The following is a 26,967-nucleotide window of genomic DNA, read 5'->3' as shown; positions in this document are numbered from 1 at the left end:
AGCAATCAGGGAAACATTGTAATTTTTTTCTGAGGAAGACAAACACGTTTTTATTGCAAATGTAGGGATTGTTTATGCCTGCTTCATTCCGATTCGCTTTACAGACGGGGTATATAAATTAGCATAGATTTTAAAGGCTTTTTCAAGTGGGTTGTCTTATATGAGTGGTCGCTTAATAGCCGCGATATAGAGTATTCCAGTTATATCGCGGCTTGTCAGCTTAATGTGGGAAGAAAGCCCGAAGTGATGCAGGTCTCAGACATTCACCACTTCGGTGAAACCCACAAGCACAGCACAAACCCATACTCCCTGATTTCATCAACATGGTCATTAAAGGTCTATGACCTGCATCACTTGGGGCTTTCCTCCCACATCAACAGGGGCGGTCGGGTAGTCACTGGTTAAAGCGTTCGCTCGTCACGCCGAAGACCCGGGTTCGATTCACGACATGGGTACAATGTGTGAAGCTCATTTCTGTCCCTCGCCGTGATATTGCTGGAATATTGCTAAAAGCGGCGTAAAACCATACTCACTCACTCACTCACTCCCACATCAACATGTTGACAGATGAAACAACTGAAACTGAAACATGTTCAAAGAGGCAATAAATCAAACTCACTCACTCACTCCCTACTCTACAGACAGATTACCTTGAACACAGCGCGATCACTCGGATGCACCACGAAGTACACAGTTTGTAAGGGAGATGCGGAGTTGGTGTCTAGGAATGTCCGGACGGAGCTGAACATGAGGTCGGCTGCAATGTCGGCTGGGAAGCCCTGTCGCCCTGTGCCGAGGGCAGGGAAGGCAATGGATGTAAAACCACTGCAGTCCGCCTCCGTCAGACACTCCGTCACGAGGGTCCGCAACACCTGGCAACACAACACTCAAGGTCAAGGTCAAACAATACTTCATGCAGTAAACTTCCGTGTATGCATGACCAGATCGTCTAAATACATTTTGCCAGGGCTACGGTCAAGCTTTTCTTAATCAGATAGATTGTACCTATCTCTATATATCTACAACAGGTTCCGGGTAGGGTCGGGTAAAAGGGTGGTGGGTACCTGGGTAGTAAATCTGGACTCGTCCCAGCCCTAGTGGTAATATCCTAAAAAAGAGAAATAGGTGACCATGCAGGTGAAACCTGAGTTACCGTATTCAATGTAATAAGCGCCCCGCTCTAATAAGTGCCCACGGTGATATTTGCTAATATATTGGCTAGTGAACAATCCCAATTAGCACCCCTTCCGATTGATCAATGTACACAAGACTGATTTAGTAGTAAAAAGATGCACTCGTGTGTTATATGCACCCTTAATTATGGGCAATTAAATTCTGGAAAAATATATCTGTCGTATATAAACATTTCAGGCTGTCAGCATAAACCACGAAATTTACAATCTTTCAACTCTGTTTTTTTTTCACCAAAATAATATTCTAATAAGAGCCCCCTATTTCTTATTTTGAGAGCGCACTGGGCGCTCATTACGTCAAATCTGGTAGTTTGAGAATGAACCATCTTTGGAATAAATTCAGGGTCTTTGAATGCAGATTTATTTATCTATATTTTAACCATTGAAACCATACAGTAAGTTGTATTTAGAACGTCATATACCTTCTCTGCCTTCCCTTTGCCGTTGTTCCACTTCAACAGCAACCCATGGAAGACGGCCTTGCACTGCAGATTACCTCCCTTTGTGACCGCGACCTCACCGAGGTTGATACCTTCCTCATACTTCCTGTCACATTCTTCTTGTAGTTGAGGACCAGCGGCCTTGAGCAGTGACCTTGACACTGCACCATAGTTAAGGTCAAGGTCACCCTGAGCTGGATTTACCAGAACATCCACCTGCATCATGGCACAATGAATTACTACCAAGTTGTTCACAAGGTCACTGTGGTCAGTATGATCCATCTCCGTCTTCATGCACGCTTTTTATGTAAGCATTACCATATCATAATTTGTAAACTGGTCTCCAGGATTCAAAGCTAGATCGGAACGTCACCCTGCTTCAAAATTAATCAACATTTAGGGCATCTGGGTTAATGTCCACATGAATGGATAATATTGATTTCAATAGAGAGAGAGTTTATGGATGTCAACTTCTATATTATGCAAGAACACAACATTTCATAGGATGTGCTTACTTCTTTTTCAGGTGAATGAAAGAGTACATGTATCTTATGTGCATTAAATGCCAATGAAAAGCCTGGCTTGATCCAAACCATCTCACCTTCACTAGCGCAAGTTCCCTGCTGACAACATTGATACCCGGGGAGTCAGTATCATCTTCATCACTTGCTACGGATGTTGATCCTGCAAGTACCAAGATGAGGTAGGTCATTAGCTGCACGCCCAAAGTATACAGTCGGGCTTAATGACCATAGTGTACAGTCGGGCTTAATGACCATAGTATACAGTCAGGCTTAATGACCATAATATACAGTCGGGGTTAATGACCATAGTATACAGTCGGGCTTAATGACCATAGTATACAGTCGGGCTTTATGACCATAGTATACAGTCGGGCTTAATGACCATAGTATACAGTCGGGCTTAATGACCATAGTATACAGTCAGGCTTAATGACCATAGTATACAGTCAGGCTTAATGACCATAGTATACAGTCGGGCTAACTGACCATAGTATACAGTCGGGCTTAATGACCATAGTATACAGTCGGGGTTAATGACCATAGTATACAGTCAGGCTTAATGACCATAGTATACAGTCGGGCTTAATGACCATAGTATACAGTCGGGCTTAATGACCATAGTATACAGTCAGGCTTAATGACCATAATATACAGTCGGGCTAACTGACCATAGTATACAGTCGGGCTTAATGACCATAGTATAAGGTCGGGCTTAATGACCATAGTATACAGTCGGGCTTAATGACCATAGTATACAGTCGGGCTTAATGACCATAGTATACAGTCGGGCTTAATGACCATAGTATACAGTCGGGCTTAATGACCGTAGTATACAGTCGGACTTAATGACCGTAGTATACAGTCGGGCTTAATGACCATAGTATACAGTCGGGCTTAATGACCATAGTATACAGTCGGCTTAATGACCATAGTATACAGTCAGGCTTAATGACCATAGTATACAGTCGGCTTAATGACCATAGTATACAGGTCGGGCTTAATGACCATAGTATACAGTCGGGCTTAATGACCATAGTATACAGTCGGGCTTAATGACCATAGTATACAGTCGGGCTAAATGACCATAGTATACAGTCGGGCTTAATGAATGATTAAGACACAAACATAATCGGGGCAAACTGAGATGAAAACCCACGGTTATAGATTTCTGACGTGCCAAAGGGTTGCAACTCCGCACAAAAAGTGAGTTATATTTTCACATATACTGTTGCAAAACGGTCCTTACAACATGTTGAGGGCATAAACAAGATATTGTCCCATGTAGAATAACTGGATGTGAAGTTACTACAATACATACAATGAAACCTCGAAGACATTATGACCGTCAAATATATGGGGATCTATTCTAACCCTAAATCCCCATGGGGTTGATATTATGGAGTTCAACTGAAGAAGATTTTATTGTAATTGTTCATTGTGAACATGAGGGTACCCATGTACTAAACAACCTTAGCACTACTACAAGGTATGGCAGTTACAATCACCTTAGCACTACTACAAGGTATGGCCGTTACAATCACCTTAGCACTACTGCAAGGTATCGCAGCTACAATCACCTTAGCACTACTGCAAGGTATGGCAGTTACAATCACCTTAGCACTACTACAAGGTATGGCAGTTACGATCACCTTAGCACTACTACAAGGTATGGCAGTTACAATCACCTTAGCACTACTACAAGGTATGGCAGTTACGATCACCTTAGCACTACTACAAGGTATGGCAGTTACAATCACCTTAGCACTACTACAAGGTATGGCAGTTACAATCACCTTAGCGCTACTACAAGGTATGGCAGTTACAATCACCTTAGCACTACTACAAGGTATGGCAGTTACAATCACCTTAGCGCTAAGATCGCTGTATATACCCCTGGTATTTTTTGTTGTAATTGTTCATTGTGAAAAAACCTTAGCGCTATGACCATCCTAAGTCTATGTAAAGGTATGGCAGCTACGATCACCTTAGCGCTAAGATCCCTGTACTTACCCCTGGTATTTGTTGTTGTAATTGTTCATTGTGAAACAACGTTAGCGCTATGACCCCTAAGTCTATGTAAAGGTATGGCAGCTACGATCACCTTAGCGCTAAGATCGCTGTATATACCCCTGGTATTTTTTGTTGTAATTGTTCATTGTGAAACAACGTTAGCGCTATGACCGTCTTAAGTCTATGTAAAGGTATGGCAGCTACGATCACCTTAGCGCTAAGATCCCTGTACTTACCCCTGGTATTTTTTGTTGTAATTGTTCATTGTGAATCAACGTTAGCGCTATGACCCCTAAGTCTATGTAAAGGTATGGCAGCTACGATCACCTTAGCGCTAAGATCCCTGTACTTACCCTGGGTAGACTCTGTATCTGAAGCATCCTCCGACTCCGACCCACTGTTACTATAATGAACAGGCTCTTCCTCAAGAACACTTTCCTCACTGCTGTCAACATCACTGTCACCATGACTACCACTGTCTTTCTCAAACAGCTTGTTCCCAACTTTCACGAACATGTCCACTGTGTCGGTCTTGATGTCGCAGAGATAAACGTGTTGAAGGCAGGTGTCACCCTCTGGATCGGGCCGCCACATGTGGAGAAGGGCCTCCATGATAGCAGTGATGGCGTCCTGCAGAGGGTAGCCAAATATACCCGAGCTGATGGCAGGAATGGCGATGGATTTGATATTGTTGGCCTCAGCAACCTTCAAGATGTTCCCCACAGTCTCTTTCAGGACTTCCTCCTCCCCTTGGTCACCCCCTGCCCACACTGGTCCCACGGCGTGTATCACCACCTTGCAGGGGAGGGACCCTGCAGGCGAGCACACCGCCTCCGCATCCACCAGGGGACCGTTTTCCTTGATGTATTGGTCACAGTACTTCACAATGGCATTTCCACCTGCAACATGATGTGTGTTGGCATTTTGGGTCTTCATGTAAGATTGTCGTTGGCTATTTCAACAGATGCACACAATTTGACGTCTTACCTATAAAATAGTGACCCTTTGCAAACTTTCAAAGCATTTAATACTTCATAGCTTATGAAGATATGAACATGATACAGTAAACTGGTCATACCGAACACACGAGTTACTATTTGGTCACGACTATTTGCTGTAGTCATGCTGTATATGTACTTATAACGAACTACGGTTATAACAAACTAAAATTAGTAGTCCCTTTGAGTTCGTAGACTGTAGTTGTTTCCGTATTGCAATGGCCTGAATCTTACCCACAATGTGTGCTTATGTATGGTGATTAGCCTGTCATACTGCGGATTTGTTTTGTTTGTTTGTTTCTTCTTTAACGCCTCACTCAGCAAAATTCCAGCTTAATGACGGCGGTCTGTAAATAATCGAGTCTGGACCAGACAATCCAGTGATTGACATCATGAGCATCGATCCACAATTTTTGGGATATGATAACATGCATCAACCAAGTCAGCGAGCCTGACCACCCAATCCCATTAGTCGCCTTTTACAACAAACAAAGTCGTCTTTTACGGCATGCATGGGTTGCTGAAGACCTGTTCTGGATCTTCACAGGTCGCAACATGCATTAAAATTATCATCACACTAACAACAATTACTCAACGTTTGATGTTGTATCTTGATATTATCTCATCACGATGACAGGAACATTCCATTTGCCCTCATCGAAAACATATATGGACTTGGAGCATATTGTTATCAGAAGAAACAATCTCATTAAAATCAGACCTTAGTTCTACCGCTAAGCAAAGATCTGAAGACGTCCCATCAGAACAACCTTTCATCCGACCAATGAGAGAGTCGCTTACCAGATCATGAAAGTGACAGTCGGAATGTAATCATACAACCTCAAAAACTTTAACACTGGGTATTCCAAACGACAGTTACAGGTTTAACGACTGAATCCATAAAATCTAGACCATCTATCAGCCATTCCAGAATGTTGTTTTTTGCTTAGGTTTCAAAGCGTAGTCGCCAATTTGAAATTAGCTCCGTAAAGCACGAGAAAGCTGCCTTCTGATTGGTCATTCTACTGGTTAGTCAAAGTTCGCGCGAGGTCGGTCTGACTTGACCCGTAATGGGATGTCCTCAGATCTTTGTTTAGTGGTAGCGAGAACTAAGGTCTGATTTTAATGAGATTGCAGTAGAAAAAAAGATGCTGTCCTATGTTTAGTGTGAAAAAATGTTTTGTTATGGTTTCAAAACATGCATTTGTATTTTAACCACAAAACAATTGTTGGCATTAGTCATTTATAAATATTCTCCATGATTAGGTGGGCTGATATCTTTAACTAATGCCGTATAACTTTATTTGGACAAACAATATCCTGGATAAGTGTGTTGCCTACCTTTATCGACTATGGCTTTCGCCACTCCTCCTCCATGCTGCAAGTCCCTATTGGCAGCGTTAACGATGGCGTCCACAGCCAGGTCCCGCATGTCTCCCAACATGACGGACAACACTCCTCCCGAGGGGACATCCCATCTTCTCATCTCTCGCTTCTTCTTCTCCTTCTTCTCCGGAGACATGTCCTTTGGTTGAATGATGCACTTCGTATTTTGTTCAACGGCTGACAAGAGTTCTCTTCCCTTCCCCTTAACAAAGAACTCTTCAATTCCTGGAAGAACGATCTTATGCTGTTTAGAAAATATTTGAGACGTCATTTTGTTAAGGAGTTTCTCCGCGTCAGCAAAGCCCTTCTGATATCCTGAAATTTTCAACTCACAGCTGACGATTCCTTCATCAACAATTATCTTAACTTGATGCTTCTCCAGCTTCCCTTCTATCAAGCGGATGTCATTTGATTTAAACATATTTAAGAATTTGGCAGTTGAGGCTTCAAGGGGGAGAGATTTTGACCGTAATGCGTTCATGCTGAGGAACTTCTCCACCTCCTCCCTGACACTCCCTCCTATATCACTGGTGCACACGATCAGGAGGTTCCCCTTCTGCTGGTCCAGCTCCAGCTTCCCCTGATGAGCTTCCAGTAGCCCGCTCCTCTTCTCTCCCCATTCTGCCTTCCTCAAGACTGCTTCTGTAGCAGTGTCTACAGCAATCGTTAATTCCATTAAACTTGTCTCAAAAACGTTTCTTCCTTTTTTGGCATCAGCCTCTGTTTCCGAATAGATCAGAACCTCCTTGTTGCCGCATCCCCATACACAACGAATGCTATTCAGTTTGTTTTGTATGAAGTCTGCTGTCTTGTGTGATCTCAGAAGTTTCATGGCTTCCTCTGTCTTGAAAGGGGTTATTTCAATTATTATATTTTGAACAATTCTCAAGCATTCTAATTTTGCAGAAAGAACATCAGCTCTGGCCCCTTCAAATGTAACAATGTCTTTCTGGGTGTCTATTCTTGTATTTACCTTCGGAAACATATCTTCAAACTTTGACAATAGTAAATAGTTGACCTGCAATGGTTTCAAGTTGCAGCTCTCAGTCCTTGGTGGTGAAACAGGTTTTGGTGATCGCTTCACTTTTGAAATTTGAAACTTTACAGATTCAACTTGTCCACTGGTGCCACATATGATGAGATCCGTCATCTTTGTCCCCTGGCATAATTTCACTAAATCTGGCCTACTCTTCAGAATGGGGTTGACTGCTCTGAGAATCTCCTCCAGTAAACATTCGGACACAGATGTTTGGAAACATTCAACTTTCAGACATTTACTGACATATTCTGAAATGTCTCTTCCAATGCTTGCTTTCCAGGAACTTAATTCATTTACAGAACCAGTGTGTTCAACCATGAGCATCACTCTGTCTTTGGGCTGGGGAATAAATCTGACAATGCCATGTAAACTTTCACAAATATACTTCATAAATTCTTTCTGATAGACAGAAGATTTCGACAGGAAGCGCACCACATAATCGTCCAGTGTCTTAATGATCACTGAGCTGTTTGTTCCTTGTGGAGGATCACCTGACCTGTTCGTTCCTTGTGGAGGATCAGCTGATCTGCCTGTCTGAGCTCCCCCATCAGTTCTTCTTGTGGACCTGCTTCCGGCTTCTGGTTCCTGTTCTCCACTGCGTTGATGGACTTGGCCAGGCGTCCATGAGGACTGTCTGGGTATAGGTCCCTGGTGGGTGGGGGCACCTCGGTGTGTGGGGGCACCTCCATGTTTGGGGGCACCTCCGTGTGTGGGGGCACCTCTGTTTGCTTGGGCAGTGCCAGGCGAGGACTCATCCTTGCCTCCCCACGTGTCCAGCAGCTCATGGTGGAGGGTGACAATCACGTCATGTGTGTTCAGCTTGTGGGTTTTTTCACAGACTCTTTTTGCAACTGTGAACGTAATGTTTAACAAATATGAAATACAAAAATAGTGATATACATGCCTATGAAACAGTTCATGTTACTTAAAGTCTTACATTGACGTCATTTATCTCACCTAAAACATACTTTTAATATAAAGTTAGGTCTTACACCATGAGCTGGAGGCGAGTGGAATCAAACCTTATGAGGGACACATAAAACCCCATGTACCCCGAGTGATCCTGCTGCAACAAATTTATCTTACCGACATGTTTTAATATGACATTGTAAAATAATTCAAATAAATTCAAAATTGATAGAAAACAGCTGATCAATTGAGCCGAGGTTAGCTCCATTGGCTCGGAAAAAGCGTGAGGCTTTTTGCTTTGAAGCAGAGTATAAATGATTTATTCCATCTCTCAGAAATGCATGTGCAGCCTGTTGTACTCATGGCGGTATATAGGAGTTTTATTTCCCCTCTGAAAATTTTACAAAGATCATGTGGACCAATCAGATCTCATCATTCTGACACGGAGGTATGATAATAGTCATCACTGAACATGTTTCAGTTCTGGACAGGGATGAAGGGTCAAGCTAGAAATGAGCAAACATGCCTGCCTTGGAGACCAGCTTTCTGTTTAATAAAACACATAAGTATAAATAGTAGTTTGGCGCACTTCTATATTAATGTCACTGTGAGCAATATTCCAGCTATATCACTGAAGGATGTACATAATCAAGTCTGGGACAGGTAAACCAGTGATTGAGCAATGTCCAACGTAATCAAGGTTCAATGATATGTTATCGGCCAAGTCATTGAGCCTGACGACCAGAGCCAATCCTAGGTCAGCAGCAGCCGCAGTAGTAGCAGTAGTAGTAGCAGCAGTAGCAGTAGTGGCAGTAGCAGTAGTAGTAGTAGTAGTAGTAATAGTTGTAGTAGTAGCAGTAGTAGTAGTAGTAGCAGTAGTAGTAGTGGTGGTATTAGCAGTAGCAGTAGTAGTAGTGGTGGTATTAGTAGTAGCAGTAGCAGTAGTAGCAGTGTTGGTATTAGTAGTAGCAGTAGTAGTAGTGGTGGTATTAGTAGTAGCAGTAGCAGTAGTAGCAGTGTTGGTATTAGTAGTAGCAGTAGTAGTAGTGGTGGTATTAGTAGTAGCAGTAGCAGTAGTAGTAGTGGTGGTATTAGTAGTAGCAGTAGTAGTAGTGGTGGTATTAGTAGTAGTAGTAGTAGTAGTGGTGGTATTAGTAGTAGCAGTAGTAGTAGTGGTGGTATTAGTAGTAGCAGTAGTAGCAGTGTTGGTATTAGTAGTAGCAGTAGTAGTAGTGGTGGTATTAGTAGTAGCAGTAGCAGTAGTAGTAGTGGTGGTATTAGCAGTAGCAGTAGTAGTAGTGGTGGTATTAGTAGTAGCAGTAGTAGTAGTGGTGGTATTAGTAGTAGCAGTAGCAGTAGTAGTAGTGGTGGTATTAGTAGTAGCAGTAGTAGTAGTGGTGGTATTAGTAGTAGCAGTAGCAGTAGTAGCAGTGTTGGTATTAGTAGTAGCAGTAGTAGTAGTGGTGGTATTAGTAGTAGCAGTAGCAGTAGTAGTAGTGGTGGTATTAGTAGTAGCAGTAGTAGTAGTGGTGGTATTAGTAGTAGCAGTAGCAGTAGTAGCAGTGTTGGTATTAGTAGTAGCAGTAGTAGTAGTGGTGGTATTAGTAGTAGCAGTAGCAGTAGTAGTAGTGGTGGTATTAGTAGTAGCAGTAATAGTAGTGGTGGTGGTATTAGTAGTAGCAGTAGTAGTAGTGGTGGTATTAGTAGTAGCAGTAGCAGTAGTAGTAGTGGTGGTATTAGCAGTAGCAGTAGTAGTAGTGGTGGTATTAGTAGTAGCAGTAGTAGTAGTGGTGGTTTTAGTAGTCGTTATTGCTGTCGCCATCGTAATAGTTGTAAGAAGTAAATGTACCTTCAGGGTCATAGAAGTACACAACGGCTCCGGTGCGGTCTGGGGAGCGTGTGACAGCCTTGACCTCTCCTCCGTCACTCTTGCGTCTGTTCATGAAGTAGAACTTGATGTTGTCGTCCGTGGTGTCCGGCCTCAGGGACGTGACCTTCACACTGGCAGACTGCAGCACTTGCGTCACCTTCAGCCACGAATCCTCAATCGGTCTTTTCATGAAATGGGACTTTAGTTCCCCAATGTCTGAAAGAAATGTATTGCTTAATTCAAACTCTAATAGGATTAAACAGTCCAGAGTTTTACAAACATTTCAAACAATTACAGGAATGAGGAGAAGGGTTTAGCTTAAGGATCTGATTTCTATAAGCAGACAGACCCCTATTATCATATCTCGCGTAACCAGTGAAAGTGTTTGTATCGGTCTATATATACTTCTGTCTATTATGACGATTCAAGGAACAGTTAGGAGATTCAATGCATTTTGCTGTTTTCCTAGTAACTAATATTTGCATTATTGTATCACTGGTCCAGGGCTTTTATCTTCCTAACGTGTTGTGATTTCACTAACCTTAATGATTAGGGCTTGCAAAAAAGATTGATAATCTATATTATCATCTATGGGAAGAAATATAAACAATTATCGATATGAAATTTGTGTCAACAATAATACCTTATTTAAACTGTTGTGATGAAATAAAGTTTAGATTTACCAAAACAGACTTGTAATTGTCAAAAATGTTATTGCTGAAGATGGAAAGCCCACTGTTTTTGTTGCATCTCAAATGTCCACAAAGTAATCCCTGCATAAATGTGCCACACTCACCAGTGGAGTGAAATATGTGGATTTCTTTTGGATATATTTTTGTGTATTTGCTCCATGGTACTGCTTGGTATTGATTGACATTCAGTTAACGATTATCGATCTCTATGATCTGTATTGATAGCCAGCCCTATTAAAGATACAAAAGTTTTACACAAAATGGAAATGCAAAACGTAAACCAAACAAAATCATTACGGTAGAATCTTGATTTGAACGCACTGAGTGTCACAAGACAAAACTGTGTTGGTCATTCAGGACAAATCATGTTGCACGTTACAGAATGTGACTTACAACAACAATTACAGATTTATGCCAGTTACCTGGCTTTTCTTTGAAAGTCACCAAGAACGCCCCGGTGCGTGCTCCTGGGAGTACCGTTTCCACTGTCAACGCAGTTTTCGCCTCCAGGAAGTTCTGTATGCAGTCAGCATGTGTTGCACTACTGGCGTTCTCTACCAGGACCCGGAACTCGTCCTCGATACACACCTGCTCCACCTCATCTGTCGCGACACAGATTACCTTGCTAATTATTCTCCTTATCCTTCAAAAATACATGATTATGATTGTATCTTATAATTTAAATCTGTAAAAATTTAAAAGAAAGATAGTCTATAGAAGCACAGTTATAGTGTATTGTGGCAGGATGACAATAATTATTCAATGGAAGAAAACATGATAGGAATAACGGAATTCTATACTTTATAGAAGCAGAGTTATCGTTTATAATGGCAGAACAATAATAATTACTCAGTGGAAGGAAAAAATGATTGGTTTAAAGGACTTACTCTCAGACGAAGGTGTCAATGATCTGTCCGCGGATCCAGATGGATGAGGCTGAGGCTGAGGCTGAGGCTGAGGCTGAGGAGGGCCTCCAGGACAAGGGGGATGTGTTCCATGTGGTGGTGCCCACCCTTGACCGTAATGACCCATGGCGTGGGTGGGCATGATGCCGTGTGGTGGGAGATAACCATGGGGTTGTGGGTAGGGAGGCGCGGGAGAACTCCAGGTCCCAGTCTCCCCAACCCATGAAGGTGCTGCTGCAGGACCTGGCTGTGGAGCGGGTACCTGCGAGGGTGGGGCTTCTTGTGATGATTCCCCCTTTGAAGGCAAACTAGTCGGGGGGAAATAGGGTGGGTGGGTATACTGGTATTGAGGGTCCTGATAGGGGAACGGATACATAGGCATCCACATAGGAGCCCCCCCTGGTCCAGTTTGTGAGGGGTATCCGTAATATCCTGGGCCAGTCGGTGAGGGGTGCCTGTGAATTCCTGGTCCAGTTTGTGGGGGTTGCCCATGATATCCTGGTCCAGTTTGTGGGGGTTGCCCGTGAATTCCTGGTCCAGTTTGTGGAGGTTTCCCGTGAATTCCTGGTCCAGTTTGTGGGGGTTGCCCGTGATATCCTGGTCCAGTTTGTGGGGGTTGCCCATGATATCCTGGTCCAGTTTGTGAAGAGTGCCCCTTACGTCCTGGGCCCTCTTGGGGATTTTGAATTAGTCCATCTGGGTCATGGTGACATAGGTCATCTCCTCCTCCTCCCCCTTCTTCTTCCCCTCCTCTTCCACCACCTCTTCTGCCATCTTTTCCACCAGCTCCTCTTCCTCCTTCCCCTTCTCCTCCACCATCTTCACCCCCTAATCTTCCACTTCCTCCACAATCTTCTCCACCTCCTCTTCCTCCTTCCCCTCCTCTTCCTCCTTCCCCTTCTCCTCCACCATTTTCACCCCCTAATCTTCCACTTCCTCCAGAATCTTCTCCACCTCCTCTTCCTCCTTCCCCTCCTCTTCCTCCTTCCCCTTCTCCTCCACCATCTTCACCCCCTAATCTTCCACTTCCTCCACAATCTTCTCCACCTCCTCTTCCTCCTTCCCCTCCTCTTCCTCCTTCCCCTTCTCCTCCGCCATCTTCTCCCCCTCCTTCACCTCCCATGTCAGTAGGTGGTACTTTGTTCAAGGACCCACTGGCAGCATATGTATTCCCTAACAGCTTATTTCCTCCAGTCTCTTCACCTTGAGAGTCTGTTAGGGGCTCCAGGGATGTAGTGTTCACATCGTATCCTGTCTCAGGATTCGCTATGTCTTCAGACATAGTGTTGTGGGTATGTTGTTTGATTGTGTGTGTAAGGTACACCAAGACTGGCTATGGCATCTTGGCGTTAGTACTGTGAGCCATAAAGATTACTCTGTACACAATCACAGGCCGGCAACGTCTCTCCCAACCAATCAAGGAGGTGTCAGCAGAAGCTTCTGAAAACAAGAAAACAGCGTTATCATTCTCCCTCCATGAGGCACATTAGAAGTTTGTTTGTTCATATAGTAGAGGGGCGGTCGGGTAGCCTAGTGATTAAAGCGTTCGCTCGTCACGCTGAAGACCCGGGTTCAATTCCCGACTTGGGTACAATGTGTGGAATATTGCTAAAAGCGGCGTAAAATCAAACTTACTCATTCATATATAGTAGGGAGTAAAATGGAGGTTAATGTTAACTGTAAAAAAGAGTCCCTTATATCCTTAAGAAAAGATAGGGTAGCTTATGTCATAAGAAAATTGGATTTTCGAACTCATTCTTGGTACGTGTCTATTAGATTAGCTGGAAAAATCTTCAGTAGTTTCCCCATTGCAGTCACTAAATAAACAAAAAATAACATTAATCAAGGGCCATAACCGTGTATGCACAAAAAGTAAACTGAAAACACATGTAGCAAGGGATGTAACTCTGGAAGAACATAAGTTTTGGGACTAATTTTCAAACTCAGTCTTGATTATTATCTCTCAGATAAACTTGCAAAGTTTCATTCATGTAATTCAGTAGTTTTATTTATTCTACCCCGGATCTTCATGGGTCCCCATTAGAGACACTACGTACTAAGTACAATAACTACCCACGAAGATCCGGGTTAGAATAGGTCTTCAGCAAACCATGCTTGCCGCAAAAGGCTTGTCATAAAAGACAACAAATGGGACCGGGTGGTCAGACTCACTGACGTGGTTGATGCATGTCAAGGTATCCCAATTGTGTGGATTGATGCTCATGATATCAATCACTGGATTGTTTGGTCCAGACTTGATTCAATCTCATTAAAATCAGATCTTAGTTCTCGCTACCGCTAAACAAAGATCTGAGGACATCCCATTACAGGTCACGAAAGACCGACCTTGCACGAACTTTGACCGACCAATAGAAGGACTGACAAGAAGTAGACATTAGCCAATCAGAAGGCAGCTTTGTCAGGCTTTACGACACTAAGTTCAAATTGACCACTACGCTTCGAAACATATTTTGACAAATTCTCGATTAAAAATTTGAAACCTGAACAAAAGAACATTCTGGAATGGCTAATAGATGGTCTACATTGTATGGATTCAGTCGTTAAACCTGTAACTATCGTTCGGAATACCCTGTGTTAAAGTTTTCGAGGTTGCATTATCAGAATTCACATTCAGAATGTCACTTTCATGATCTGGTAAGCGATGCTCTGATCTGTCGGATGAAAGGTCGTTCTGACCTGACCCCTAATGGGATGTCTTCAGATCTTTGTTTGGCGGTAGCAAGAACTAAGATCTGATTTTGCTGAGATTGAGACTTGATTATTTACAGATGCCGTCATATAGCTGGAATATTGCTGAGTGTGGCGTATCTAAAAGATACTTGTCAAGGCTGATTTCGAAAGTTGGTGGCATAATTTCCTTTTTACAGAGTTATTGCCCTTCATCCATGTTATTATACTTGTTTGTTTGTTTGTTTGTTTGTTTGTTGTTTAACTAATGCAAACTTTCGTTCATGTTACGATACAAGATTCTGAAAAAACTTGTCCCCATTTCATAGAATATGCACTTAGTTGAAAAGCACAGAGCAAGGACCATAACTCTGTAAAAAAATATCTTACAGCACCAGTTTTAAAACTCTTTAGAGATCATGAACAGTAACGCCAGTGTGTAAACTTTCATTTCTCCAACTAAAATAGTTTGGGAGAAAGTTTGTCCCCATTTTGAAGCGAACAGACAGGCGGATGGTTGGACTTTGTTTGTATTCCCTGGCAAACTTTTTCTACCAGCTCTACCATGAATAAAACGCCAAAGGTACAGTTGTACTGTGGGTTGAGATCTGTACTGTGGGTCGAGATCTGTTGTACTGTGGGTCGAGATCTGTTGTATAGTGGGTCAAGATCTGTTGTACTGTGGGTCAAGATCTGTTGTATAGTGGGTCAAGATCTGTTGTACTAGGGGTCGAGATCTGTTGTACTGTGGGTCGAGATCTGTTGTACTGTGGGTCAAGATCTGTAGTATAGTGGGTCAAGATCTGTTGTACTATGGGTCGAGATCTGTTGTAATGTGGGTCGAGATCTGTTGTATAGTGGGTCAAGATCTGTTGTACTATGGGTCGAGATCTGTTGTACTGTGGGTCGAGATCTGTTGTACTGTGGGTCAAGATCTGTTGTAATATGGGTCGAGATCTGTTGTACTGTGGGTCGAGATCTTTTGCACTGTGGGTCAAGATCTGTTGTATAGTGGGTCGAGATCTGTCGTAATGGTTTGAGATCTGTTAATTGTAATGAGTTGAGATATGTTGTAATGGGTTGAGATCTGTTGTAATGGGTCGAGATCTGTTGAAAAGTGGGTCGAGATCTGTTGTACAGTGGGTCGAGATCTGTTGTACAATGGGTCTGGATCTGTTGAAAAGTGGGTCGAGATCTGTTGTACAGTGGGTCGAGATCTGTTGTACAATGGGTCTGGATCTGTTGTAGAATGGGTTGAGATCTGATGGACAGTGATCGAGATCTGTTGTATAGAGGGTCAAGATCTGTTGTACAGTGGGTCTGAATCTGTTAAAAAGTCGGTCGAGATCTGTTGTACAATGGGTCTGGATCTGTTGAAAAGTGGGTCGAGATCTGTTGTACAATGGGTCGAGATCTGTTGTACTGTGGGTCGAGATCTGTTGTAATTGTTTGAGATCTGTTAATTGTAATGAGTTAAGATCTGTTGTAATGGGTTGAGATCTGTTGTAATGGGTCGAGATCTGTTGTATAGTGGTTCGAGATCTGTTGTACAGTGGGTCGAGATCTGTTGTACAGTGGGTCGAGATCTATAGTATAGTGGGTCGAGATCTGTTGTACAGTGGGTCGAGATCTGTTGCACAATTGGTCTGGATCTGTTGTATAGTGGGTCTAGATCTGTTGTACAGTGGGTCTAGATATGTTTTACAATGGGTCTGGATCTGTTGTATAGTGGGTCGAGATCTGTTCTATAGTGGGTCGAGATCTGGTGTATAGTGGGTCTAGATATGTTGTACAATGGGTCGAGATCTGTTGTGCAGTGGGTCAAGATCTGTTGTACTGTGGGTCGAGATCTGTTGAAAAGTGGGTCTAGATCTGTTGTACAGTGGGTTGAGATGTGTTGTATAGTGGGTCGAGATCTGTTGTACTGTGGGTCGAGATCTGTTGTATAGTGGGTCGAGATCTGTTGTATAGTGGGTTGAGATCTGTTGTACTGTGGGTCGAGATCTGTTCTATAGTGGGTCCAGATCTGTTGTACAGTTGGTCGAGATCTGGTGTACATTGGGTCGAGATCTGATGTACAGTGGGTCTAGATCTGTTGTACAGTGGGTCGAGATCTGTTGTACAATGGGTTTGGATATGTTGTACAGTGGGTCGAGATCTGTTGTACATTGGGTCGAGATCTGCTGTACATTGGGTCGAGATCTGTTGTACAGTGGGTCGAGATCTGTTGTACAGTGGGTCGAGATCTGTTATACAGTGGGTCTGGATCTGTTGTATAGTGGGTCGAGATCTGTTGTACAGTGGGTCTAGATCTGTTGTACAGTGGGTCGAGATCTGAGGTACAGTGGGTCTAGATCTGTTGTAGGTGGGTCATGATCTGTTGAAGGCCAAACAGGATATTCAACTGATTTCAGAAACCTGTAAGCGCGATCATTTTCATTTGTTTTCAGATAAAAGAGACGGACTTCTTTGTGAGGAAAGATGTTACGAACATCCTCCAGTAAGACATTGAATCATTTTGGAGGAGACGAGGCTCGCACACCACCACAAAGATTAATTCTTCACTGAAACTTGTTGCGGTGGTATTAACTTTGATTTTTCTTTAGAGGGAAAAGTACAAGGAGAATGTGTTACGCGAATATGATTTGGTCTAGAGTTTTGAAGGTTTCCTAAGTTCTTCCCTAATGGGCGGATAGACAACAAACGAAAACTCATGACATCAGCTCACCTTAAGCTACCTTGACGCTACCTTGACGCTACCTTGGTGAGCTAAAACATGCAGTTTCTGATATACACGTGCATTTTTAGTCTCAGTATCATAATAATTCATATTCACAAAACCTGTAATTACAACAATAATATTGATATATAAATAGAATATAAATCAATCAATACACCAAGGTTCGCGATCCGGACAACAGCTTTGTTGTACCGACATGACAAAACAATAAAATCTCTGTCTGAAGCACTCGTAAAATCCGTACAGCCGCCAAGAACATATAGTTACAGGGCGTTTATTATTACTAGTTGTGTGTGTAGTATCACCCGTTCTTTTGTCACTCATTTTGTCGTGTCATATATCACACATCACTCAAGAGAGAGAGAGAGAGAGAGAGAGAGAGAGAGAGAGAGAGAGAGTACGTCCGTTAAATACGCCCGCCATGAAACCCGGCTGTGACGAGGGAAGAAATTGCTTTATGTGGCAATTATTCATTAGTGTTTAGTTTCTTGCTTTAAATTAATTATTATTGTCTGTGCACTAAATGAAAGTTATTTAACAATAATCTTGACATATCAATAATGTAATTCATATGAAAATAAGCGTTCGGGTATAACATCAGTTATTTCTCTAATATATTCGATGAAAGTTGATATATTGAAACACATCTAGGAAAATATTTATGGATTAATAGTTAGATGTTAGGCTGACATTTACAAAAGACAAGTTATTCACGCAACTTGGCTCGCTCCTCTCACTATCACGGCAGCTACACGCGATTATCTCCCTTAGTAGAGTATGTCGCGAGGTGCATGGCTTTCTTCTTTTTCCACTAATTTTGAAAGTTTTTACTGCCCGTGCTGGCTAATCCTCCACTAAATAATTCATTTTAGACATTCTTTTCCAAATGACGGTTATATTTACCCTGTAGGATGAGGATTGCTTATTGTGTCCCCGGATAATCATCTGCGTATCGATGCTATATTTCGATCGTACACACATGGACCATACATGACAATGATTCTGATAGCGCTGTGAGCATCTAAACATGACCAATAATGTGTGTGTAGGTAATCTCGTACCTGTACGACCACTGTACGCCCATGGTGTGAGATCCGCCGTGAAAGTGTACAGCACCCCACACAGCTGATGAGCGGATGTCGTAGATCTATCTCCCTGTTGTGTCAAAACAGTGGGAAACACTCTGCAACTTTCCCTTACCGTGATAAGAATGAATCGGGCGTCCCTGGCCAACTATTGATGTTCTGTTTCCTCCCTCTGCTGCTTCTTCGTTGATATCTCTGATTCTGGGAAGTACGCTCTAGAGGATGACGTCACGACTATTCCTACTTTCGCTTTCTATTCCATCCGCTAGTGATGCACACTGACAGGGAAGAACCACGTAATACCATATGTTGTGAAATGTTCAGTTAGTTGTAGATCTATATGAAAAAAAAACATTTGAATTTTTGTCTGCATCAGTTTAATTGCAACTTGCATATCTGTAACATTTATGTAGATTTATTCAGTTATCTAATATATATTTATTTATTTTTTTATTTTTTTTAACGCAGCACTTAAAATTATTCTTACTATATGACGGCGTCCGTAAATAACCGAGTCTAGACCAGACAATCCAGTCATTGACATCATTAGCTTCGATCCACGCAATTGGGATACGATGACGTGCATCAACCAAGTCAGGGAGCCCGACCACCCGATCCCGTTAGTCGCCTTTTACGAAAAGCATAGCCGCTTTTTACGGCAAACATTGGTTGCTGAAAACGTACTCTACCCCGGATCTTCACGTGTCCTAATATTGTTTAATGTGTGTATTTATGTGTGATGGATTAGTTTTCTACAAGGGCACATCCAATACACGAACCTCGTGTGGCGTTTACAGTGTTAACCGATGACACGGCACAAACTGCATTAACTGATAGAACACAAACTACATCTTTAAATGGTTTAACACAAACTACGTCTAAGGATGATTCAACACAAACTACATCTAAACATGACTTAACACAAACTGCATCACTAAATGATTTATGAAAAACTGCATCAATTATTGGTTCAGTATAAGCGTTACAATCAATGATTACATCAGTATTTTCTTCATTACATCTTTTTATATTAACAAGCTTTAAAGGCCATGACAAGTGATAGTAACTCTCAATCATCATCGACATTATTTTAAAATAATATATTCATCTTATTGTCTTTATCCTGCTCAGTGTGATTCAGCCGCATAGGACTCACAAAATAATTAGATTTGTCTATAATCCTCGGAACTGGAAACAGAATCACGAAATTATTCAACCAGATAGCTGCATGTGTGAGTGAAAACAAGCCATTGCGACGATAAGGAATGTCACTTACAGTAATGACAAAAAGTGCAAAGTGTGCCTTTAAAAAAATATCCGTTTTGCTAGCGATAACATCGCAACCTTTTTTTAACCACGTGGATAACGCCGCTTTTATTAATGTTGGAGGAAAGCCCGAAGTGATGCAGGTCTCAGACGTTTACCACTTCGGTGAAACCCACGAGCACTGGTATGGTGCAGACAAACCTAGAAACATAATTGGGGGAACCGGGATTCGAACCCTCAATCATAGGTTTCTGGCGTGACCAAGGGACGCAACTCTGCACAGCGAATTGCGGCGCCTTAAACGACTGGGCCACCCGTGCCCCCTTCACCTTACATAACCTTACAGAACTTATTATGCTATTACTACTGAGTAAAGATCTCCTCCTCGCTCAGATCTGTTCTGAATATGACGATTAGGTGTGAACCCTTTGCATAGTTCCGACTATCGTCACGAAGCCACGCCCACCCTGCAGAATGTTGCTGTGTCCCCCAAACTTTGGAATGCTGAGTGGTTAAAATGTTAAAATGGCGGAAAGCTCTATGTTGAATCGTTCCGATCGGTTTACCAGGTCACATTTGTCAAACAGAAAACACTATTAAATTTATTTTTTGAATGAAATATATCGAGTAAGGTTTTAAGTAGAAGGACAGCTTCTGTATGACAACTGGAATCGAAGCGACATGCAGTGCGTAAACATTTGGCCCTCGTCGTGAAAGCCACGTGATTTGTAATTGTGTTTGTAAATTTGTAACTGCGACGTATAACATGTACCTTCACAAACATTCATGGATTTAATTTGATATAAAACGATGCTCATGGGGATTAAAAGCTACAAAGATTTCATTCCACAAAGCAAATCCGCCCTTCTCCCATTACCACGAATATGACAGAATATGTCCCCACCACCCACGTTGTCGTAAAGGCGTCCCGTCCGACGATGTCGGTGGTTGTTCATGAGACGTACCACATGTTAGCCTGGCGCGATATTTACGGGGTGCAACATTTTGAATATGGAATGGGTCGCGTACCTAAGTCTTCATTGAACCAATATATTGTTACACAAAAAAAAACAGCCACATATTACTTTTAAATAAGTTTTTACAAACTGTTGCATGAATGGGCAATGGTTAAATAGACATAATGAAATTCAATTTCCAATTATATAAAAACAAACAAAACTCGGTATACTTTCGTTTGCCCATCTGTTTAGCGGTAATATTTCTAAATGCGTCGTGAAGAGACGAGTCCATGGCTTATCCCGTTACACAATGATTGGGTAAACCCAATAGAACCTGAATTTCATGATAACGGACAGGGGCATGCAGTCAACATTTGCTTCTGAGGATTGCAACAACCGAGCGCTCTAATGTCCCTTTAGCGACAAAGTCATCGGTTGACGACGCTTAGAATTAGGCAGATGCACTGGCATGCTTGAAACTGGGTCAACACAACGTCACGTTGCAAACTATTTTGGTGTCAGCCAAAGTGTGATCAGAAGGGCATGGAATCAGCTGACCAACGACATGCAGGTGGTCGACAGCATCCCACCACACAGCAGGAAGACGAGTTCCTCCTGATTGCAGCAAAACGTCATCACTTCGTGATTGACACTACACTCAAAAATGGCCTGCAGACAGGGCGTAACCGTCTCCATGAGACCGGTCTCTGGTCACGGAGTGCATACATTTGCATGCCACTGACCGGACACCACAGACAGGCACGTTTGGATTTGCTGAAGATCACGTCAACTGGACAGACCTGGACTGGGACTGTGATCCAGCACGTTTGCACTGGCCCCAAGAAGATCCGGGTTATAATAGATCTTCAGCAACCCATATTTGCCGTAACAGGCGACTATGCTTGTCGCAAGAGGTAGGTCAGGCTCGCTGACTTGGTTGCATGTATCCCAATTGCGTTGATCGATGCTCATGACATCAATCACTGAATTGTCTGATCCAGACCGCCGTCGTATAGCTGGACTATTGCTGAGTGAGGCGTTAAACAACAAACAAACAAAAATAATTATTTTAGATAACTCAATAAATTTTCGCAAATGTTACAGATCAACAAGTTGCAATTAAACTGATGCAGAAAAATTGAAATTATTTTTTCACATAGATCCTCGACTGACTAAACATTTCACAACACAACAAACAAACCAACCTTTCACTGATGAATCGAGATACTGTCTAGACTTCACAGATCGTCGTGCCCGGATGTGGCGTATACAGATAACGATTTCAGGATTCCAACAAAGCCGAAAATGACCGCTGTCTTCATGTCCAACAGCGGGGAACGGTGACAGGTGTGCGCTGCAGGGATGACCTGCTGGATGTGTACGGGTGACCGTATGCGTACGGGTGACCGTATGCTGGTGCAATGGGACCAGACTTCAGTGATGCCTTCCTAGAGCAGGAGAACATTGTCCACAACCCTGTCACCAGACCTCAACCCTATTGAGCACATGGGAACGAGCTGCAGATCGCCCTTTCGCGATGTCCTATCCTTCCGGCAACTCTACAGGAACTCGGCAACGATCTTATTGAAGAGTGGAGCAGTCTCTCCTTGGCAACCATCCAGAAAGTTGTTGAGAGCACGAGACTCTGATCGCATCACGTGGATGAAATAAGCGCAAATAAGAGTTGTTTTTTAGGACAAGGAGTTTGTTTTCGCGCTGTTGTCTCTGGTCAGATACTCTCATTCTAACGGACGATCTGTCTGATTATTGGCCTAATGTTGTATGTTGGCATTGTTGTCTTCAAGCAATGTTGTCATTTGGCTATTTCAACTGATGCAGAAATGTGTCGCCTTTTTCGGCAAGCATGGTTTGTTGAAGATGTATTCTAACCAGGATCTTCACGGGTCTATTGCGGGTGTGTGGATCAATGAATAAATTAGTAGTTAGCAGAAAAGATTACATATTATGTTATCATTGAGCCTGTGATATTAAAATACGCTTTTGTTGAATATATGCACAATTTATCATGCACAAAAATGTATGATCTAATTTAATATATTACATCGCGTGGCTACTTCTCAAAAATTGAAGCTCACATAAAATATTCAGGCATGTTTTTCAGTAATGTTCCACCATTGTAAACACATAAATGAACAAGTTTATAACAACCATTTTCACTTTTATTGATATCATTGTACAGCCAATGGTTTTCACAATGCAATGGACATAATTTTATTCTTGTCTTTTGTCAAATTGTTATTTTGGTGGATTTTGAAAACACGTGAATGCGAATTCGAAAGTCTTGGAAATCAACATGGCATATTTCATTGTGGGGGAGACAAAGCAACAAAAATCGCTGTACTAATTTATTTCTCAACAAACTTTATTAAATAACAGTAGTTTGGTTATTTTGAGCTTGTACTTGTATATTAGTTTGCCAAAAACTGTCTCGGGTAAAATAATACAAATTCAAATTTAATCCCTGTCCACTCCGAACATGAACGTGGCTGAAATTGAGGGATTCTTTTTTGTGTCAGTTTCATTATTTCACGACAAACGAAGTGTGAGTGTGGTGGCACGGACACACTGGGTCCTGTTGGCTTTGTTTAATTATGCGTCTTCTGAAATTGAATTCATCACGTTTGATAAGCTGATGAGACCATGTGCCCGTGCAGTGTGCCAGTCAGTGCCGGTAGATTGGATTGTTTTCCTGATCTTTTGGTTTGGTTTGTTGTTTTACGCCGCACTCAGCAATATTCCAGCTATGTGACGGCGGTCTGTAAATAATCGAGTCTGGCCCAGACAATCCAGTAATTGAAATCATGAGCATCGATTCTCGCAATTGGGATCAATGACATGCTTCAACCAAGTCAGCGAGCCTGACCACCCGATCCCGTTAGTTGCCTCTTGCGACAAGCATAGTCGCCTTTTACGGCAAAAATGGTTTGCTGAAGAACTATTATAACCCGGATCATTTTGGAGCAGCCACAGTCTGCTTGTACTAGTCCGGACTGATGCTGATTTATAGTGCTAGCTCACTGACGTACCATGCCGCAGTTTAACATGAATACCCCAATCAGACACAGTTTTCTGACTCCTAGCGTACATTTCTGATGAGTTATCGGCAGCTACTTGTAAGGATCGATATGTAGGCTATCTATGTATTTATAATTAGAGGTATCATATCAGAATAAAGATTTCTTGTCATGGTAGAATTATGGTTAATTGTAATTAGATATACAATTTGATATCGAACAGCATATAAGGGTCACGACTACCGCCGGATTGTGTTGTGTAATGTGATAGTCATGTAAACAAGTGAAACTAGTGAATATTGTTCTAATATTGATTCCTCAGTATGTTCGCCGATATGAGGGAGCTTAATAGCATGATCATTGATCATACATGGACCTTACCCTAACCCGCCAAACGTGGACCTGATTGAACCAGCAAATGACGAGGAACGCATCATCGATCCACTCAGCTCCGATATAAGCTGACGTCTCACCAGTGGAACATCCTTCACTATCTCCCTTACCCAGTCTTTGGCATAATGTGTGAAGTTGGCACCATTCTCGTCCACAACAGCCAGATCGCCCCCGTGGGACAGCAGCAGCTGAAACAACTCCGTATGCCCCCCATGGGCCGCCACCAACAGCGGCGTACATCCACGTCTGCCCCGACCGTTCACGTCCACCGACGTCTCTGCTAGAAGTCGTCTAACAATGTCCACGTGACCCTCTGCTGCTGCCAGAATCAAACAGCCATCGTTGTTGTTGTCAGTCAAAGAGACTTCAGCTCCTGATTTTACCAAAATATCAAATATTTCTGTCTGACCATAAAAGACTGCAAACATCACTGCCGTCCAGCCCTTCCCTCCTCGTCCATTGATCTCAAACGTGTTCATTTGGAGCAGTTCCCGAACTATCACCGCATTTCCCCCCATACTTGCTAGCATCAAACAGTTGTCGTTGGCCGCATCCTTGACGGTAACATCTGCTCCGGCTTCCACCAACATCTGGAATACCTCTTGGTGACCTGCCGCTGCAGCGGCCATCAGTGGGGTCCAGCCATCGTTCCCCCGACTCTCTACATCAAAGATCTTCATGTCCAGCAAGTACTGCACTATGTAAGCATTCCCACCGATACATGCCTGGATGAGACACGCGCTGCCATAATCATCAACAGTCAGCAGATCTGCTCTTTCGTTTACCATTAGATTGAACACACCGTCATTTCCTTCGTGGGCAGCAGCCATGACAGCAGACATCCCGTCCTGACCACGTTTGTTGATGTCGAAGACGTTGTCCATACAAAGCAGCTCCTGGGCCACCTTAACGTGGCCATACACGCTAGCCAGCATCAGACAGTCGTTACCGTCGTCGTCAATAAGTGTCAAGTCTGCACCTTCAGAAACAAGGATTTGGAATATATCCACATGACCTTTCAACGCAGCCATCATCACTGCTGTCCGCCCATGTTGCCCTCTGTAGTTGATGTCCTGTGATTTCATTGCAATCAGTGTTTTCACGATGCAGCAGTTGCCTGTCTCACAGGCCTTTATTAAGCAAGTGTCCCCCATGCTTGTCAAAATAACATCCGCTTCTGAAGCAACTAAAAGATCAAACACCTTCTGATGCTGATTACTAATAGCGGCAAACACGGGAGTCGATCTGTTCTCCTGTTGTCGGTTTATGTTAAAGACCTTCAGTGAAATTAGATGTCGAACTATTTCTTCACTTCCGCCAATCGCTGCAAGAAGTAAACAGTCATTGCCAAAATCATCCAAAAGCTTTACGTCAGCACTGACAGACACCAAAGCATCGTATTCCCCACGCTTCCCCAGCAGAGCAGCAACCATGACAGCAGTGCGTCCATACAGTCCTCTTCTGTTGATGTCAAACATCTCCATTTCCAGCAACATCAGCAACACGGAGTCGTGGCCAGCTACAACGGACGCTGTCAGACAGTCCAGCAACTTATCTGTCCTGATGGACACGTCAGCTCCCATAGACACGAGGTAGTCCACCATCTCATGGTGGTTGTTCAGAACGGCTGTCACCAAGGCTGTGTAGCCGTGGGCACCAAGAGCGTTTATCTCCTGTGGCCTTTTAACCAATATGTCTCTGACAATACCCATACTTCCCACCTCTGCTGCCAAATGCAAGCAGTTGTTCCCCTCGGCATCAGGCACGGATACGTCAGCATCGGCAGCTACCAAGATGTTGAAAATCGCTTTATGATTGCTCAGTGCAGCTACATGTACGGCTGTTCGACCAAGCTTCCCGCCCGCGTTGACGTCATGTTTCCCCCATGACAATAGATTGTTAACTATAAATTCAGATCCTCCTTCCACAGCCAGATGAAGACAGTTGTTACCATCCTCGTCAGTCAAGGACAGATCGGCACCTTCAGACATTAGCAATTGATATATTGTCTGTTCGCTTTTCAGCGCCGCCTCCATTACAGCCGATCGTTGTTTGTGAACCTGTCTGTCGATGTCGTACAGCTCAGCGTCCAAACAGTCCCGGACGAGAGAGGTGTTACCCGCCAGAGAGGCCCAGAACAACAGATCTCCAACTTCACTCAACACAAAGTCCTCGGGAAGTCCCGGCGGCTCAGATGATAGCTGGTCGTATAAAGTCTTCATTGCGTCGTGAGCTGTCTCCATGTTGTGTCAGTGTACCTGGATATCAGGAAGGAATGGTGTTAGTGTGTATGTTCTCTGTGAACTGCGTTGTAAGATTAAGATTAATTATACATTTTGCTGACGTGCATGTTGTCATTTGCACCGAGTCCGATTTTAATGTCCCGATCTAACCTATAATGCCTGCATTCAAAGTGAGAAATAGCTGCCTGACGCTAGCTGTATCGGCCTAGCTGACATTGTCTGTAGCCTGATTGCCTGACTGAAATATGTATGTTCTAATACATGGCGTCTGGTGTTTGGTGTCTTGTAGCTTTTCAAGATCCCATCAACTGTTTGATGTTTGTTGTTTAACACCGCACTCAATTTTCCAGGTATATGACGGCGTAACAAATCTTATAATTGGGATAACACTTTCTCAGTAAAGTAAAGATTCTCGTACTTTTTGGGGTCCCGTCCGGGATTCGAACCCACCCCACCAGAGTGAGGCACCTAATCGCCAGCACACAAAGTCAACCATCTAACCCACTCAGCCACCGAGGCTTCCACAAAAATGAAAGTCCGACAACTGGTAGTCTAGATCACGTCCTTTGTGTACCCCTCTGACAAGTGTAAA

General features: G+C 43.0%; 2 protein-coding genes across 3 annotated transcripts in view; both read right to left on the bottom strand.

Annotated features, from left to right (window-relative positions):
- Window positions 1-18,694, bottom strand: part of LOC139473981 (protein mono-ADP-ribosyltransferase PARP14-like) — a 43,570-nt gene extending 24,876 nt beyond the window's left edge. Inside the window, exons 1-9 of one of the 2 annotated variants that reach the window (XM_071256848.1) lie at window positions 18,456-18,694; window positions 11,949-13,406; window positions 11,484-11,663; window positions 10,349-10,585; window positions 6,507-8,441; window positions 4,521-5,066; window positions 2,235-2,317; window positions 1,616-1,849; window positions 651-872 (exon numbers count right to left, since the gene is read on the bottom strand). In XM_071256848.1, coding sequence (XP_071112949.1) covers window positions 651-872; window positions 1,616-1,849; window positions 2,235-2,317; window positions 4,521-5,066; window positions 6,507-8,441; window positions 10,349-10,585; window positions 11,484-11,663; window positions 11,949-13,248 — 4,737 coding nt within the window. In that variant the 5' untranslated portion in view covers window positions 13,249-13,406; window positions 18,456-18,694. The remainder of the gene's footprint in view (window positions 1-650; window positions 873-1,615; window positions 1,850-2,234; window positions 2,318-4,520; window positions 5,067-6,506; window positions 8,442-10,348; window positions 10,586-11,483; window positions 11,664-11,948; window positions 13,407-18,455) is intronic. The other variant, XM_071256847.1, reaches the window with a different exon arrangement.
- Window positions 18,695-22,913: 4,219 nt separating this feature from the next.
- Window positions 22,914-26,375, bottom strand: LOC139473982 (ankyrin repeat domain-containing protein 50-like). The gene has a single exon (XM_071256849.1). The coding sequence runs from the start codon at window positions 26,373-26,375 to the stop codon at window positions 24,117-24,119; it is 2,259 nt and encodes a 752-aa protein (XP_071112950.1). The 3' UTR covers window positions 22,914-24,116.
- Between the last annotated feature and the right edge of the window lie 592 nt (window positions 26,376-26,967).

This window comes from Haliotis cracherodii, unplaced genomic scaffold (genome assembly GCF_022045235.1).
Source record: "Haliotis cracherodii isolate W230 unplaced genomic scaffold, xgHalCrac1.p SCAF_3, whole genome shotgun sequence".
NCBI lineage: Eukaryota > Metazoa > Mollusca > Gastropoda > Lepetellida > Haliotidae > Haliotis > Haliotis cracherodii.
Note: the sequence above shows the minus strand (reverse complement) of the source record. Positions and strands in the feature narration are given on the sequence as shown.